The sequence below is a fragment of the Pongo abelii genome, chromosome 13, assembly GCF_028885655.2.
Source record: "Pongo abelii isolate AG06213 chromosome 13, NHGRI_mPonAbe1-v2.0_pri, whole genome shotgun sequence".
Lineage (NCBI taxonomy): Eukaryota > Metazoa > Chordata > Mammalia > Primates > Hominidae > Pongo > Pongo abelii.
The window spans coordinates 120,290,975-120,306,522 of NC_071998.2; the positions used below are offsets into that span (position 1 = coordinate 120,290,975).

Here is a 15,548-nt window from a genome sequence, read left to right on the forward strand (position 1 = left end):
CCAAAGTGCTGAGATTACAGGCATGAGCCATGGTGCCCGGCCGAGAGCAAGAGAGATTTCTTATCCAACATCAATCACGTTAGTATGTGAGCATTTACTTTCCAGCCCAGAAAATCCAGAGGTTTCTAGATTCAGGGACTTGGTGTCCCGTTATTAAGCCACAATCACTCTGTACTTTTTCTCATTTCATGGGTTCTGGAGCTCAGCCAGTAGACCACTTACCAGTACACAGGCTCCGTCTTACTACCTGAGCGTTCTCGCCTTGCTCTCTCTTGACAAAAATGTTTCCCTGATGTTCCTTTGATTTTTTTACTTTCAATCTCTTGAGGTTTTACATCAATAAAACATGTTCTTAATGTTTACCCTGGGTACAGAACTGTCTCGATTGGATTATTTCCATTGGAGAGCTTTTCTATTTTATATTCAAGTCATCTGGACTATAACAAGAATGCTCTATGATTAGTTTCTTGAAACCTTGAAATTTCCCTATCATTTTTTTTTTCCCTCTACTTCTTTTTCCAGTGCGGAAGGGATGAATGCTGGAGGGTATGGAAACCTCTTGATGAATAGTGAACAGCCTCAGGGCGAGTATGGGGTTACTATTGCCTTTCTGCGCTTGATCACCACCCTTGTCAAGGTACAGACTGATTTTGTTCACAAAGGGCAGAAAAAGAAAAGGGTCCAGTCTGGTCAGATGACTCTGAAATAGTTTCCCTGGCCCCTGGTGCTGTAATCTTCTTGTCTGTAGGCAGAATAGCCATCTCGAAGTTATAGTGACAACAGTTTCTATGTATTGAGTACTTACTATGTGCCAGTATGTTCTCTATTAGGTGCTTAATTATGTGAATTTATTTAATGATTGGAAGATTTATGAAGTAGAATGGAAGAGGCCAAAAGGGTATTGCAGTGACTGCCAAGCTATTTTGACAGTAACCCGAGATAATATCATATCCCAGTATATATACATGTGTGTATATTCCTGAAGCAAAATTTCACAGTTTATTTCACAACATTTATTCTTACCACACAAGTTGTACCCTGATATTTTCTATTCATTCTCCTTCCTATTTAAGTGAATTTTGACCATAGACTGATCTCATAATCTACTAATGGGTTACAACTCGGTTTGAAAAATACATAGAGCATAAATTTTGGAGTCAGAATTAGGTTTACATTCAGGTTGACAGCTTACTAGCTGCATGACCTTGAGCAAGTAAAGAATATCTTAGAGTCTCTAAAACAGAATGCTATATGGTCTCTACCTCATGGGATTGAGAAGAGGGTCATGCATGAAAAAAACTATACTTCCTGCCTGCAGGAATCAATGAATGCTTAAAAAGAAGTGATTGTAGGCTGGGTGCAGTGATTCATGCCTGTAATCCCAGCACTTTGGGAGGCCAAGGCGGATGGATCACCTGAGGTCAGGAGTTTGATACCAGCCTGGCCAACATGGTGAAACCTCATCTCTACTAAAAATACAAAAATTAGCTGGGCGTGGTGGCGGACGCCTGTAATCCCAGCTACTCAGGAGGCTGAGGCAGGAGAATTGCTTGAACCTGGGAGGCGGAGGTTGCAGCGAGTCGAGATCACGCCATTGCACTCCAGCCTAGGCGACAAGAGTGAAACTCCATCTCGGGGGCGAAAAAAAAGATTGCATGTAGAGATAGGAATATAAATATAGGTATTTATATATAACTAAAGAGTCCCCATTTTTAATAGAAGGATGCTACAGTTAACAGATATCATTGGGTATCAGATTTTTGCATATCAGATCTCCTTTCTAGTATTTCAGTGATGGGATTGAGGTTAGGGACGGCTGGCAATCATGATAGTGAAGTGGCATTGTTCATCATCAGCAATCCTCTATCCTTTATGTTTAAGGTACCTCCCTTCTGTCCAGATTTAGCCTGCATCCCTTTTCTTCATATTGGTGCCTTTTGTGACATTCTCTTTCATCACTTTTTCTATTCTAGAAAAGACCCACAACTTGGGCTCAACTATAAAGTAGGACTTTTGATGTTTCTTTTTTTTCATTGATGACCAAGGTTTGCCTAGATTTCCTTTGGACCTATCTATGGTTTTGGAATTAAATCGCTAGGTAACTAAATGACTTTTCCTTAAATGTGCGGAAGCCCTCACTGCATGGTTTCTTGTAGGGGCAACTTGGTAGTACCCAGAGCCAAGGACTTGTACCCTGTGTAATGTTTGTGCTGAAGGAGATGCTTCCCAGCTACCATAAGTGGCGCTACAACTCTCATGGAGTGAGGGAACAGATTGGTAAGGACAGCATGGACAGGGAAGACCTGGCATGGGCAGGGAAGACCTGGGGATTTCTGGCCCCCCTGGAGAGCTTTTTTCTTTCCCTTTCTTGAGATAAGGGGTCATTTCACAAGGCCACATCATTCCTCTGTCTTTTCTGGAGTCCAGGTTGCCTGATCCTGGAGCTGATTCATGCGATACTGAACCTGTGCCACGAGACAGACCTGCACAGCAGGTAATGAAGGGTTGATTACTAGAGCTTGCTGCTCGCCAAGGCAAGACACAGGCTTTTGCTGTGCAAAGCCATCTCATTTCTTCCAGAGAATTTACCTTGCTTGAGCCCAGAACTCAGTAATCTTAAGGTTGTTAGTTGCTTTCCATTGGCCTGTTTATCATTTCTCACTGTGGACAGAGAAGTAGGAATGAGAGAGAGAGAGAGTGTGTGTGTGTGTGTGTTTGTGTGTGTGTACACATACACTAATATATTAATCATTCTTTATGATCGTTATAAAAGTTCATTCCTGACAAGACACTCTTCATATATATCTGCTTCCCAGGGCCAGTTACTATGTATTCTCAGTTTTTTCCTCTTTCAATACATGACTGTAACTTTCTTTCCATGCCACTGCTTAAAGATGTCTTATTTTAATGGTTCCATGCATTCCATCGTATGGATTAATTATGATCCTTTTCAGTAGCTGTATCTGTTACTTGATGGACATTTAGATTGCTTCTCAGGGTGATCTTTAGGTGATCAAGTCTATTTCAGCAAAGTGATCAGAGTGCCTTCAGCTTGCAGAGAGCTGGTCTCCAGTGTCCAGTAGGTTAGGTTAGCCACCCTAGCCTAATTGGACAATGCCCTTCCTTCCAAGATACACTGAGTGGTTCCCTGGTAACTCAGAACACCTCTGTCTTCCAGTCATACTCCCAGCCTGCAGTCTCTCTGCATCTGCAGCCTGGCATACACAGAAGCAGGACAGACAGTTATCAATATCATGGGCATTGGCGTGGACACCATTGACATGGTGATGGCTGCTCAGCCTCGAAGGTAGGGCTCCTTCTCCACGTTCCCTTTGTTTGTCTTTATTGTGCCTGCATGTTACTAATAACTCCAGTTTAACTTAACTTGCAGTAGCTTTTAGAAGATGACATTGTTCTTCCTAGGACATAGCCTTTACATACCCTAGTGGCTGCTGTATAGACTGGCATATAGCGAAAGGAGTTGATTACTCCTCCTCTCTCCTAGTTTGGACTGGGGCCTCTAACAGAAGCTGTTGAACTCTGGGATTATTGTTGGAATCTAATTCATGAGAGCACATATATTGCGAATGAAGTCATACTGTCTGAGTCATCTTTGGTTTCCATTTGGCACCCTAGTGATGGGGCAGAGGGCCAGGGGCAGGGCCAGCTGCTGATCAAGACAGTGAAACTGGCATTCTCCGTCACCAACAATGTTATTCGGCTGAAACCTCCTTCTAATGTGGTGTCCCCCCTGGAACAGGCTCTCTCACAACATGGTATGTATTTCTCTTCCAGTCACAACATGGTATGTATTTTTCTCCCCGTCATTTCTGCTCATAAATACGTATCTTAGGCAGTGTTTTTGGATGTCAACAGTATTTTCTGCTTCTTGAGGAAGTTTGGGAATGATTACCAGCTCCTTTCCTGAAATTGGAAACAAAAGGACTAGATGGTACTTTATTTCTGCCTCCTATTGATGATAGAATAATAGTTAAGAATGCAGATTTGAAGTCAGACTGCCTTGGTTCAAATTTTGTATCCAATCAACTGTGTGACCTTGGGTGCATTATTAAACAACTCTGCCTCTGATTTCTCATCTGTAAAATGGGGATAATGGTACAGGTTGAGTATCCCTTATCTGAAATGCTTGGGACCAGAAGTGTTTTGGGTTTCAGATTTTTTTTTCATATTTTGGAATAGTTGCAGTATACTCACCAGTTTAGCATAAATCCAAAATGTTCCAGTGAGCATTTCCTTTGAGCTGTAGTTAGAGATTTTGACACATTCCAGATTTTTTTAAATTTTTTTAATTTTATTTATTTATTTTTTTTGAGACAGTCTAGCTCTGTTACCCAGGCTGGAGTGCAGTGGTGCAATCTCGGCTCACTGCAGCATCTGCCTCCTGGGTTTAAGTAATCTTCCTGCCTCAGCCTCCTGAGTAGCTGGGATTACAGTCATCTGTCACCACGCCTGGCTAATTTTTGTTTTGTTTTGTTGTTTTGTTTTGTTCGGTAGAGACGGGCTTTTGCTATGTTGGCCAGGCTGGTCTCGAACTCCTGACCTCAGGTGACTTGCCCTCTTTGGCCTCCCAAAGTGCTGGGATTACAGGCATGAGCCACCGTGCTCTAATTTCAGATTTTCAGATTATGGATGCCTGTAGTATCTTCCTAATAAGATTATAATAAAGGGCTGGGCATGGTGGCTCACGTCTGTAATCCCAGCACTTTGGGACGGTGAGGCTGGGGAGGATACTTTGAGTCCAGGAGTTCGAGACCAGCTTGGGCAACATAAGGAGACCCCCATTTATATCAAAACAAACAAAAAAAAGTAGCTGGGCCTGGTGGCATATGCCTATGGTCCTAGCTACTCAGGAGGCTGAGGTGGGGGGATTGCTTGAAGCTTGGCAGGTCAAAGCTGCAGTGAGCCATAATTTTGCCACTGCACTCCAGCTTGGGCAACATAGTGAAACCCTTTCTCAAAAAGAAAAAAAGATAGGCTGGGTGCAGTGGCTCACACTTGTAATCCCAGCACTTTGGGAGGCCGAGATGGGCGGATCATGAGGTCAGGAATTTGAGACCAGCCTGGCCAACACAGTGAAACCCCATGTCTACTAAAAATACAAAAGTTAGCTGGGTTTGGTGGTGGGTGCCTGTAATCCTAGCACTTTGGGAGGCCGAGGTGGGTGGATCACTTGAGGTCGGGTTCGAGACCAGCCTGGCCAACATGGTGAAACCCTGTCTCTATTAAAAATTTTAAAAATTAGCTGGGCGTGGTGGTGCACGCCTGTAATCCCAGCTACTCGGGAGGCTGAGGCAGGAGAATTGCTTGAACCTGGGAGGTGGAGGTGCAGTGAGTCGAGATCGCGCCACTGCACTCCAGCCTGGGTGACTGAGTGAGACTCTGTCTCAAAAAAAATTAATAAATAAATAAAAATTAATAAATAAATAAAAATTAATAAAATAAGCACCTATTTTATTCAAAACGTATCTTTGCTGTTGATGAATTGGGTTGAACTGTTTATCCCCAAATTCTGACTATTCTTTTGCTGCTCAATAAAGAGAAGGATACAGCCACCTAGGTTTGCTGTAGCCCTCCAAGTACTTGAGGGTAAATTCCTTCACATACACACTATGGGTCTTTTTTGAACAGCCAATGCTCTAAGGACTTGAATTAGGCACACTTGATATCTAAACTGTTTCCTGTGCTGCTTTAGGTGCTCATGGAAACAACCTCATTGCTGTTCTAGCCAAATACATCTACCACAAACACGACCCTGCTTTGCCACGTCTTGCCATTCAGCTGCTGAAACGTCTGGCCACGGTAGGATCGTACTTCATGCACACACGCTGTTTATATGAGGGTGTTTTTTTCCCCCTGATTACAAAAGACATGCTCAGGCCACGTGCAGCGGCTTACGCCTGTATGTAATTCCAGCACTTTGGGAGGCCAAGGTGGGAGGATCACTTGAGCCCAGGAGTTCAAGACCAGCCTGGGCCACATAGTGAGACCCCATCTCTAATATAGAAAAAAGGAGAAAAGGCTGCGTGCGGTGGCTCACACCTGTAATTCCAGCACTTTGGGAGGCTGAGGCAGGTAGATCACAAGGTCAGGAGTTCAAGACCAACCTGGCCAAGATGGTGAAACCCCATCTCTCCTAAAAATACAAAAATTAGGGGGCCGGGCGTGGTGGCTCACGCCTGTAATCCCAGCACTTTGGGAGGCGGAGGCGGGCGTATCACAAAGTCAGGAGATCGAGACCATCCTGGCTTAATACGGTGAAACCCTATCTCTACTAAAAAATACAAAAAATTAGCTGGGCATTATGGCGGGCGCCTGTAGTCCCAGCTAATTGGGAGGCTCAGGCAGGAGAATGGCGTGCACCAGGGAGGCGGAACTTGCAGTGAGCTAAGATCGTGCCACTGCACTCCAGCCTCGGTGACAGAGCGAGACTCCATCTCAAAAATTAGCCAGGCATGGTGGCAGGTGCCTGTGATCCCAGCTACTCGGGAGCCTGAGGCAGAGAGTTGCTTGAACCCAGGAGGCAGAAGTTGCGGTGAGCCGTGATCACGCCACTGCACTCCAGCCTGGGCGACAGAGCAAGACTCCGTCTCAGGATAAAAGGAGAAAAAAGACATGCTTATTGTAAAATATTTAAATGTTACAAATAGATGTAACAGGAAGTTAAGATGCCCTATGACCTCCTTATTCCAAGAATCCCTATGGGCAGGGGGATATGCCATGCTCCAGATTTCTTTTTTTTTTTTTGAAACAGGGTCTGGCCATGTCTCCAAGGCTGTGCTCCACATTTCTTATCTGTGTTCTTGTATTTTAAAAAGTATTGGCTGGGCACTGTGGCTCACACCTGTAATCCCAGTACTTTGGGAGGCTGAAGCAGGTGGATCACGAGGTCAGGGGTTCAAGACCAGCCTGGCCAAGATGGTGAAACCCCATCTCTACTAAAAATACCAAAATTTGCTGGGTGGCAGGTGCCTGTAATCCCAGCTACTCAGGAGGCTGAGGCAGGAGAATCGCTTGAAACTGGGCAACAGAGGTTGCAGTGAGCCGAGATCACATCACTGTACTCCAACCTGGGCAATAGAGTGAGACACCGCCTCAAAAAAAATAAATAAATAAAAAAGGTATTTGGGGCTGGCCGTGGTGGCTCACGCCTGTAATCCCAGGACTCTGGGAGGCTCAGGTGGGTGGATTGCCTGAGCTCAGGAGTTTGAAACCATCCTGGGCAACACGGTGAAACCCCATCTCTACTAAAATACAAAAAAATTAGCCGGGTGTGGCTGCGTGCGCCTGTAGTCCCAGGTACTCAGTAGGCTGAGGCAGGAGAATTGCTTGAACTCGGGAGGTGGAGGCTGCGGTGAGCTGAGTTCGCGCCACTGCACTCCAGCCTGGGCGACAGAGTCAAAAAAAAAAAATTTGAGTGTGTACTTTTGTTCTTTATAAAAGCAGAATTCCTGGTACTATTTTTTTTTTTCGAGACAGAGTCTCGCTCTGTTGCCCAGGCTGGAGTGCAGTGGTGCGATCTCGGCTCACTGCAAGCTCCGCCTCCCGGGTTCACGCCATTCTCCTGCCTTAGCCTCCCGAGTAGCTGGGACAACAGGCGCCTGCCACTGTGCCTGGCTAATTTTTTGTATTTTTTTTAGTAGAGACGGGTTTTCACCGTGGTCTCGATTTCCTGACCTTGTGATCTGCCCGCTTGGCCTCCCAAAGTGCTGGGATTACAGGCATGAGCCACCGCGCCTGGCCCTTCCTGGTACTGTTTTTCTTTTGAGACAGTCCCACTCCATCACCCAGGCTGGAGTGCTGTGGCATGATCTCACTGCAGCCTCCACCTCCCAGGTTCATGCGATTCTCCTGTCTAAGCCTCCCAGGTTGCTGGGATTACAGACGCCCACTACAACACCCAGCTGATTTTTTGTATTTTTAGTAGGAACGAGGTTTTGCCATGTTGGCCAGGCTAGTCTCGAACTCCTGACCTCAAGTGATCTGCCTGCCTCAGCCTCCCAACATGCTAGGATTACAGGCGTGAGCCACTGTGCCTGGCCCCTGGTACTGTTTTATGACTGGCTTCCTTCACTTGATACTATATCAAGCAGTCTTGATATGCTTGATGCCACATGGGGACATTTGGATTTCCTTCATTCTTTTTTGTCTTTTTTCCTTTTTTTAATTTGGACTTCCTTCATTCTTTTTAATGTTTGCATATCACATCCTAGAATGGATGCATCCTGATTTATTTGGGCTACTTTCTGTCTTTCACTATTACAAGCAGTGCTGCAGTGAACATTATTATCCCTACCACCCTGTAAACATTTGTTTACAGTTCCAAAGATTTAGGTAGGTATAAATGAACATGATATTTTTTATTAGATATTTCCAAATTACCTTCCAAAAAACATTGTAACAGTTTATACTTCTAACACCAAGTATTCTGTCCTTGCTGCAAGGGCTTCATCATTGTTTAGTCTTTGCCAATCTAATAAGCAAAAAAAAGTTTCACTTTTCAGTTTGTATTTATTTAACCATGAGGGAAGTTGAGCATTTCTTTATACTGATTACTGTCTTTCCTGTGTATTTGGGGGCATCTCATGCTTGTTTGTGGTGATGTCCCTTTTAGCCCAGAGCTGTAGTCTGGATGCTTCCCTTTCTGCCAATTTTCTGGGAGCTCTTCAGTGCCGTTCTGCGGGAGCCCATTGAGGTTTTTGTGGAAGCAGAGCTCTAAGCCTGTGTGTTCCGGTCTCCCCCAGGTGGCCCCAATGTCAGTGTATGCTTGTCTGGGCAATGATGCGGCTGCCATTCGTGATGCCTTCCTGACCCGATTGCAGAGCAAAATTGAGGACATGCGCATCAAAGTCATGATTCTAGAGTTCCTCACGGTTGCAGTAGAGACCCAGCCAGGCCTCATCGAACTGTTTCTGAACCTGGAAGTTAAGGATGGCAGTGATGGCTCAAAGGTAAGCCTGTAACCTGGGATGACGCTGGGAGTTGGCTCACTGGGAGGCAGATGCTGGGCTCTGCAAGTACAGCTGCTGGCAGTGGCTGTGGAACTGAACTCTTACCTGTCCCTTCTTGCAGGAATTCAGCCTTGGGATGTGGAGCTGTCTCCATGCAGTGCTGGAGCTAATTGATTCCCAACAGCAAGATCGATACTGGTGCCCACCCCTGCTGCATCGTGCCGCCATTGCCTTTTTGCATGCTCTGTGGCAGGATCGGAGGGACAGTGCCATGCTGGTCCTCCGAACCAAGTAAGTTTGCCTCTGGGAGTAGTTTCATTGTTCTGGTCTATAAAATGGGAGTAACAATAGCTCTTATCCCAGAGGTTTGTTGTGACAGTTCACTGGGAATAAGAGTGCTTAGTCCTAGTTCAATGCCTGGGAGTTTTACACTAATTCTCTTTCTAATGCTGCTGCAAGTATTAAGGATCTTTAAATATTAAGCACCTGGAAGGTTCAGTTGCTTTTGTGTTCCTGCCTTTTGCTAACTAGCTGCATCAAAACTCATTATTCTTGAGAAACAGTAGATTCAGGAGAGAGGGGCTTGCTCAAGTCACTGGATTGAATGAAACATTCTGTTCTATTGGACCTGCTGGCACAAAGGGAAGGAGTGTTAAAAGGCTAAATTTGGGAGTCTGCTGTCTTATCTCCCTCCCTCCTCTTCTGTGGGGCTTTTGGGAATCTACAGTGGAAGGAATCTTGGAGTTTTTGTTGATCAACTCTATAATGCACAAGTGTGATTCATAAGAGGAAAATGTAATTTTATCTATGGAAACCTTTCATTTATATAGGAACAACTGACTTATCAGACACATATTAGGATTGAGACTGGTAAAATATGAAGTGACCACCAAAGGGAGCTTGAGAGAGGAGAAAATGACTGTGAGAGGGAAAAAGTTACGATTTCAAACATTTATTTCCTTTTTAGACCCAAGTTTTGGGAAAATTTAACCAGTCCGCTGTTTGGAACCCTTTCTCCTCCCTCTGAAACATCAGAGGTAAGCTGTGGCAGAGGGCAGGATGGTGGCTGCAAGTCCCTGGGAGGAAAGGCTGTGGGCTGTGAGATGGGGCTGTAGACAATGATACCTCCCCTAATTAAACAACAGAATGTTCTCTTCACTAGAAACGTCTTTCTCAGGGAAGTGCCTGCTTTCTGTCCCTTTGATGTCTTGCTTTGGGAAGGAAAGTGGTTTGCAGTACTGTGTGTTGGTGGCTCTGTGGTCTTCTCCATTCAGTTGGAGACATTGTGGACCTAACGCTTCTGCTCTTGCAAGTCAGGCCATTCACATTCAACAGGGGTTGTACTAACTTGTTCTGCAAGTGTTGGGCCCCTGCTCTGTTCCTTGTTTGATATACTGGGGGAGATTAGTGATCAGAGATGTGATAATTGCCTGTTCTGCCATCTGTCTCCACAGCCCAGCATCCTGGAAACCTGTGCCCTAATCATGAAGATAATTTGCTTGGAGATATACTATGTAGTTAAGTGAGTACTTTCCCCTCTTGAGATTTTAACTGAAGGTTGGGGGAGTGGGAGTTGGTGGCCTACCACTGGGTGCATGGCTGGAAGAGCCAAGGCAGAGGAGAGAACTGGTTTGGAACCATTCATGGAGGGCCAGTGAGCTCTGTTCCTGGCCAATCCACCGAAGGCATTTATGATTGTCAGAAGGAGTTATTGTGAAACAAACTCCATGCAACTGGGATTTTGTGGAGGAGGAATCCTGGAAAGGCCTCAGCCTAACCCACACGTTGAAGGTGTCCTGGAGCCGCCTGCCTTTAAGCCCATGAGAGGTTGTTTTCTCTGCCTCAGCAAGGGTCTGTACCCATTATATTCCCATCTGCTTTGAAAATCTAACTGGAGGTTTTTTCTTGACAATGTAGGGGTTCATTAGACCAGTCATTAAAAGACACACTGAAGAAATTTTCCATCGAGAAACGCTTTGCCTACTGGTCAGGGTATGTCAAGTCATTGGCAGTTCACGTGGCCGAAACAGAAGGCAGCAGCTGCACCTCCTTGTCAGAGTACCAGATGCTGGTGTCCGCCTGGAGGATGCTTCTCATCATTGCCACCACTCATGTAAGACCCTTTTGGGGAGAGTTTTCACTTTGGTACCTTAGCAATGATGCGTTGAGATGCCTAGCAGATAAAGCTCCTTGTGAGGAAGAATTAATCAGGGTTTATCCCTGAGAGCTAAACTGTAATAGGTTCTATGCCTAGAGATTGGGACTGTGGGGTATTTGAGGGTGTTGGGTCCAAGAGACCATTAAGAGGAATGCAGAGAAGTGATTTGAAATCCTTTCAGAGATCCTAAAGTCTCCTGTACCTCCCTTAGGCCTTGGCTGGGTCTTAGCTGCTCCCTGGCTGCATCTGCCTCTTGTGCAAAGGTGTAACTGTCTTCTCGTGCTGTGTACCTTGTAGACGCTAGGTCAATAAATACTTGTTGACTAGTCAGCAGGGAGCTGTGACAGCTGTAGCAGCACCCTCTCTAAAAAGCAGTTTGTCATTGGTTCTAGAAACTGCATTTCCTGGTCTTAGAAAAAGAACAGAGGCCATTGTCTCTGTACTCTACTGGGAGTTGGTTTTGAGAGAGAGAGAGATAACATCTGGAAGTAACGCATTGTTCTTGGCTTTTTTGTGGTTTGACACCATCACGCTGTATCATAAGGACTTGGTATTGAAGTGTTCTTCCTTGGGGTATCGAAATTAATTTTTTTTTTTTTCTTGAGACGGAGTCTTGCTCCGTCACCCAGGCTGGAATGCAGTGGTGCGATCTTGGCTTACTGCAACCTCCGCCTCCCGGGTTCAAGCAATTCTCCTGTCTCAGCCTCCCAGGTAGCTGGGATTATAGGTGCCCGCCACCACACCCAGCTAATTTTTGTATTTTTCGTAGAGATGGGGTTTCATCTTGTTGATCAGGCTGGTCTCGAACTCCTGACCTGAGGTGATCCACCCACCTCAGCCTCCCAAAGTGCTGGGATTACAGGTGTGAGCCACCACGCTTGGCCCAGATTAATCTTTTGACTTCATGAACAACTTCAGCTTGATAGATGCCTACTTGTTCCAAGCACCTCCTACATCTGTGAGATTTGTTGCCTAGTGCCAGACTGCCCATATGCTTGGAGCTTTGAGCCTAGGAGGGGCAGGTTTGTGGCTACTCTTGCTGTGGCATAGTGGTTTTGGACCCTTAAGACTCTATACACACTTAAAGGCTCACCTGTCTTTGAGAATGGTTGATTCCCCAGGGTATAACCTTTATGTCACCTGCCTTTTAGGCCCTAGTTAGGCAGCAGTTCTTGAATTGTAGCTCTGAAAATCGCACCGTCCTCTTTCCCCAAAGGAAACCTATCTGACTCTCTGTCTCACCTGTCTACCTATACAAAAGAAAAGAAAAAAAAAAAGAGAAAGAAACCTAAGTCCAGGATGTTGGTCACCCATTTATTAATGGCATTAGTGGAATGCTTCCAGGCATTGGGATACAGCAGTGAATAAGGCAGATAAGATCTTTGATCGCATAGAGAGTGTCCTATGATGGAGGAGGTAAATTATAAACTAATTCACCAATAAAAAATATGGTTTCAGATAGTGATAATTTGCAGTGAAGGAAATAATTAAAGTGCTGTGGTAATGAACACATGAGATAGAAGTAGTCAGGGTGGCCTTCTCTGAGTGGTGATGTCCCATCTGAGAGCTGAATGTGTGAAGAAGCCTTCCAGGTGGAGCCCGTGGAGGAGAGAAGTCTAGGCAGATGGACTTGGAAGTGCAAAGTTCCAGCAGTGGAAAAGAGCTTGATATGTTCACGAAAGAGGCAAGCAGCGTTGGACTGGAGTGAGCACAGATGGGACTGATACTACAGTCAGTTGGACCAGATCCTTTGGGGTCTTTGTACCATGTTGAAGAGCTTGGTTTGCGTTTCCCGGGCACTGGGAAGCCTTTCAAGGATTCTAAGCAGAGGGAGGACAGAGTCTCAAAGAGGAGGTGAACCTGGGCTTGATTCTGACCATATCTAAGGGTCGACAGAAGAACAGCAGGGCCTTCAAGCCCTATTTTACTTTATTCTTTAGGGGACACGATCTCATTATGTTGTCCAGGTTGGAGTGCAGTGGTGCGATCATGGCTCACTGCAGCCTCAACTTCCAGGGCTCATGTGATCTTCCCACCTCAGCCTCCCAAGTAGCTAGGACTACAGGCATGCACCACCATACCCAGCTAATTAAACATTTCTTGTTGTTGTTGAGATAGGGTCTCATCATGTTGCCCAGACTATAAGCCCCATTTTATTTTATTTATTTATTTAAGACAGAGTCTCGCTCTGTCACCAGGCTGGAGTGCAGTGGTGCGATCTCGGCTTACTGCAACCTCCGCTTCCTGGGTTCAAGCAATTCTCCTGCCTCAGCCTTCCAAGTAGCTGGGACTACAGGTGCGCGCCACCACACCTGGCTAATTTTTGTATTTTTAGTAGAGACAGGGTTCCACCATGTTGGCCAGGATGGTCTTGATCTGACCTCATGATCCGCCCACCTCAGCCTCCCAAAGTGTCAGGATTACAGGCATGAGCCACCGCGCCCGGTCTATATAAGCCCTATTTTAAATCAGGGAGACTGTTTTACCAATGACTAATTGCCTAGCAAAGGACCCCATGTTTCTTGGCCTCTAAAATCTGGAAAATTTTCCCAGCTGAAACCTTTTTCTGTTCCTTTGCAGGCAGATATAATGCACCTGACTGACTCTGTGGTGCGTCGCCAGCTCTTTCTTGACGTGCTTGATGGAACCAAAGCCTTAGTAAGTGTGTCTGGGAGATTTCACATTTCTCCCAGGGAGGTTGTCTTTGAAGTCAAATAGCAGAGGTCATGAGTCTGCCAGCCAGCCGCACAAATGGTCAGGTCACAGGGCTCACGCTGGCCTGGGAGGCCTGAGGCTGTAGTGGGCCAGCAGAGCTCTGCTGCTGCCATGCCAATCCTGGCTTCTCCCCCTCCACTCCACTCCTGTGAGCTCACTGCTGGGGAAGAAAGGCAATGAGGCCAGAGGTGCCCTGTGGATGGCATGCGAATCTTTCCAATGACTTATGACTGGTGTGCTGTCTCCTCTCAGCTCCTAGTTCCATCCTCAGTGAACTGCCTTCGCCTTGGCTCCATGAAGTGCACTCTGCTGCTTATCCTCCTCCGGCAGTGGAAGAGGTGAGGCTGTGCCAGGAGAGGCAAGCCCAAGGCCAGAGCCTTCTTGTCAGTGCCTGCTTGCCTTCCTGAAAGGGAGAAATAGTGGGTGGAAGCTGGGCTGGTTTTCCATCTTGAGGAATGGGAGTGACATAGCAGATAGGAGGTGAGGCAGACTGAGATGGAGCAGGGGCAGTGTGTGGCCTTTTATGAGGTATTTTGTCTCCCTCCCCACCCCGTATTCTTTTTTTTTTTCTTATTTTTGAGATGGAGTCTCACTCTGTCGCCCAGGCTGGAGTGCAGTGGCACGATCTCGGCTCACTGCAACCTCCGCCTCCCACGTTCAAGTGATTCTTCTGCCTCAACCTCCCTAGTAGCTGTGATTACAGGCGCACGCTACCATGCCTAATTTTTGTATTTTTAGTAGAGACAGGGTTTCACCATGTTGGCCAGGCTGGTCTCGAACTCCTGACCTCAGGTGATCCACCCGCCTTGGCCTCCCAAAGTGCTAGGATTACAGGCATGAGCCACCACACCTGGCCCACTCAGTATTCTTTCTAGAGAGTTAGGTTCTGTGGATGAAATCCTTGGACCCTTGACGGAGATCCTGGAGGGAGTGCTGCAGGCCGACCAGCAACTCATGGAGAAGACCAAGGCCAAGGTGTTCTCAGCATTCATCACAGTGTTGCAAATGAAGGAGATGAGAGGTGAGGGGCAGAGGCAGGGGGAGCAGCAGCTGCAGTCTGCCCACTCCTGCTGACAGCCAGGCGGGGCTTCCTTCAGCTTAGGGCCACACGTTTCTTCTGGGACTTTTGAGTTTCCAGTCTTGGAATTCTTACCCCAAGAAAGCTATTTTTTTCCCCTCATATGTCTCTCCCTCCTCTCCCACTGGACATATGCTGTCCCTCTTAGCTCCCTACTACATCCCCAGCCCCTTCCTAGGAAGGAAACCTTGGTATACAGTGAGAGTTGGCCTGGTGAGCATGACAGCGTCCCTCCCTGTCTATTCTGCAGTAAGTGACATCCCCCAGTACTCCCAGCTGGTGCTGAATGTCTGTGAGACCCTCCAAGAGGAAGTGATTGCACTCTTCGACCAGACCCGCCACAGTCTGGCATTAGGCAGTGCCACAGAGGACAAGGACAGCATGGAGACTGACGACTGTTCTCGGTCCCGGCACAGGGACCAGCGTGATGGGGTGAGAGAGTGCCCTAGAAGGCCATCCGTCCTTTCCGCTGCCCGCCAGCTCTGTGCCTGACTCTGGGGATAACTAGTGAGCAAGACAGATAGTCACTGCACTTCTGGAGTTCACGACCTGGTGGGAAAGGTTAATAGATGAGACACTGCAGAAGAGCAGAAGCAGCCCATTGCACTGCATGAGAGAAGTGCAGGGA

The 15,548-nt window shown here is 46.5% G+C and overlaps 1 protein-coding gene across 2 annotated transcripts in view; it reads left to right on the forward strand.

The window, feature by feature from the left end:
* The window catches only part of NUP188 (nucleoporin 188), a 55,882-nt gene that overhangs the window by 33,275 nt on the left and 7,059 nt on the right, over positions 1-15,548 (forward strand). Inside the window, exons 20-34 of one of the 2 annotated variants that reach the window (XM_002820283.6) lie at positions 523-637; positions 2,157-2,277; positions 2,428-2,494; positions 3,179-3,307; positions 3,637-3,776; positions 5,714-5,820; positions 8,763-8,969; positions 9,091-9,260; positions 9,937-10,006; positions 10,424-10,491; positions 10,887-11,082; positions 13,708-13,785; positions 14,095-14,180; positions 14,718-14,863; positions 15,171-15,352. In XM_002820283.6, the coding sequence (XP_002820329.2) occupies positions 523-637; positions 2,157-2,277; positions 2,428-2,494; positions 3,179-3,307; positions 3,637-3,776; positions 5,714-5,820; positions 8,763-8,969; positions 9,091-9,260; positions 9,937-10,006; positions 10,424-10,491; positions 10,887-11,082; positions 13,708-13,785; positions 14,095-14,180; positions 14,718-14,863; positions 15,171-15,352 (1,882 nt within the window). The remainder of the gene's footprint in view (positions 1-522; positions 638-2,156; positions 2,278-2,427; positions 2,495-3,178; positions 3,308-3,636; positions 3,777-5,713; positions 5,821-8,762; positions 8,970-9,090; positions 9,261-9,936; positions 10,007-10,423; positions 10,492-10,886; positions 11,083-13,707; positions 13,786-14,094; positions 14,181-14,717; positions 14,864-15,170; positions 15,353-15,548) is intronic. The other variant, XM_054521179.2, reaches the window with a different exon arrangement.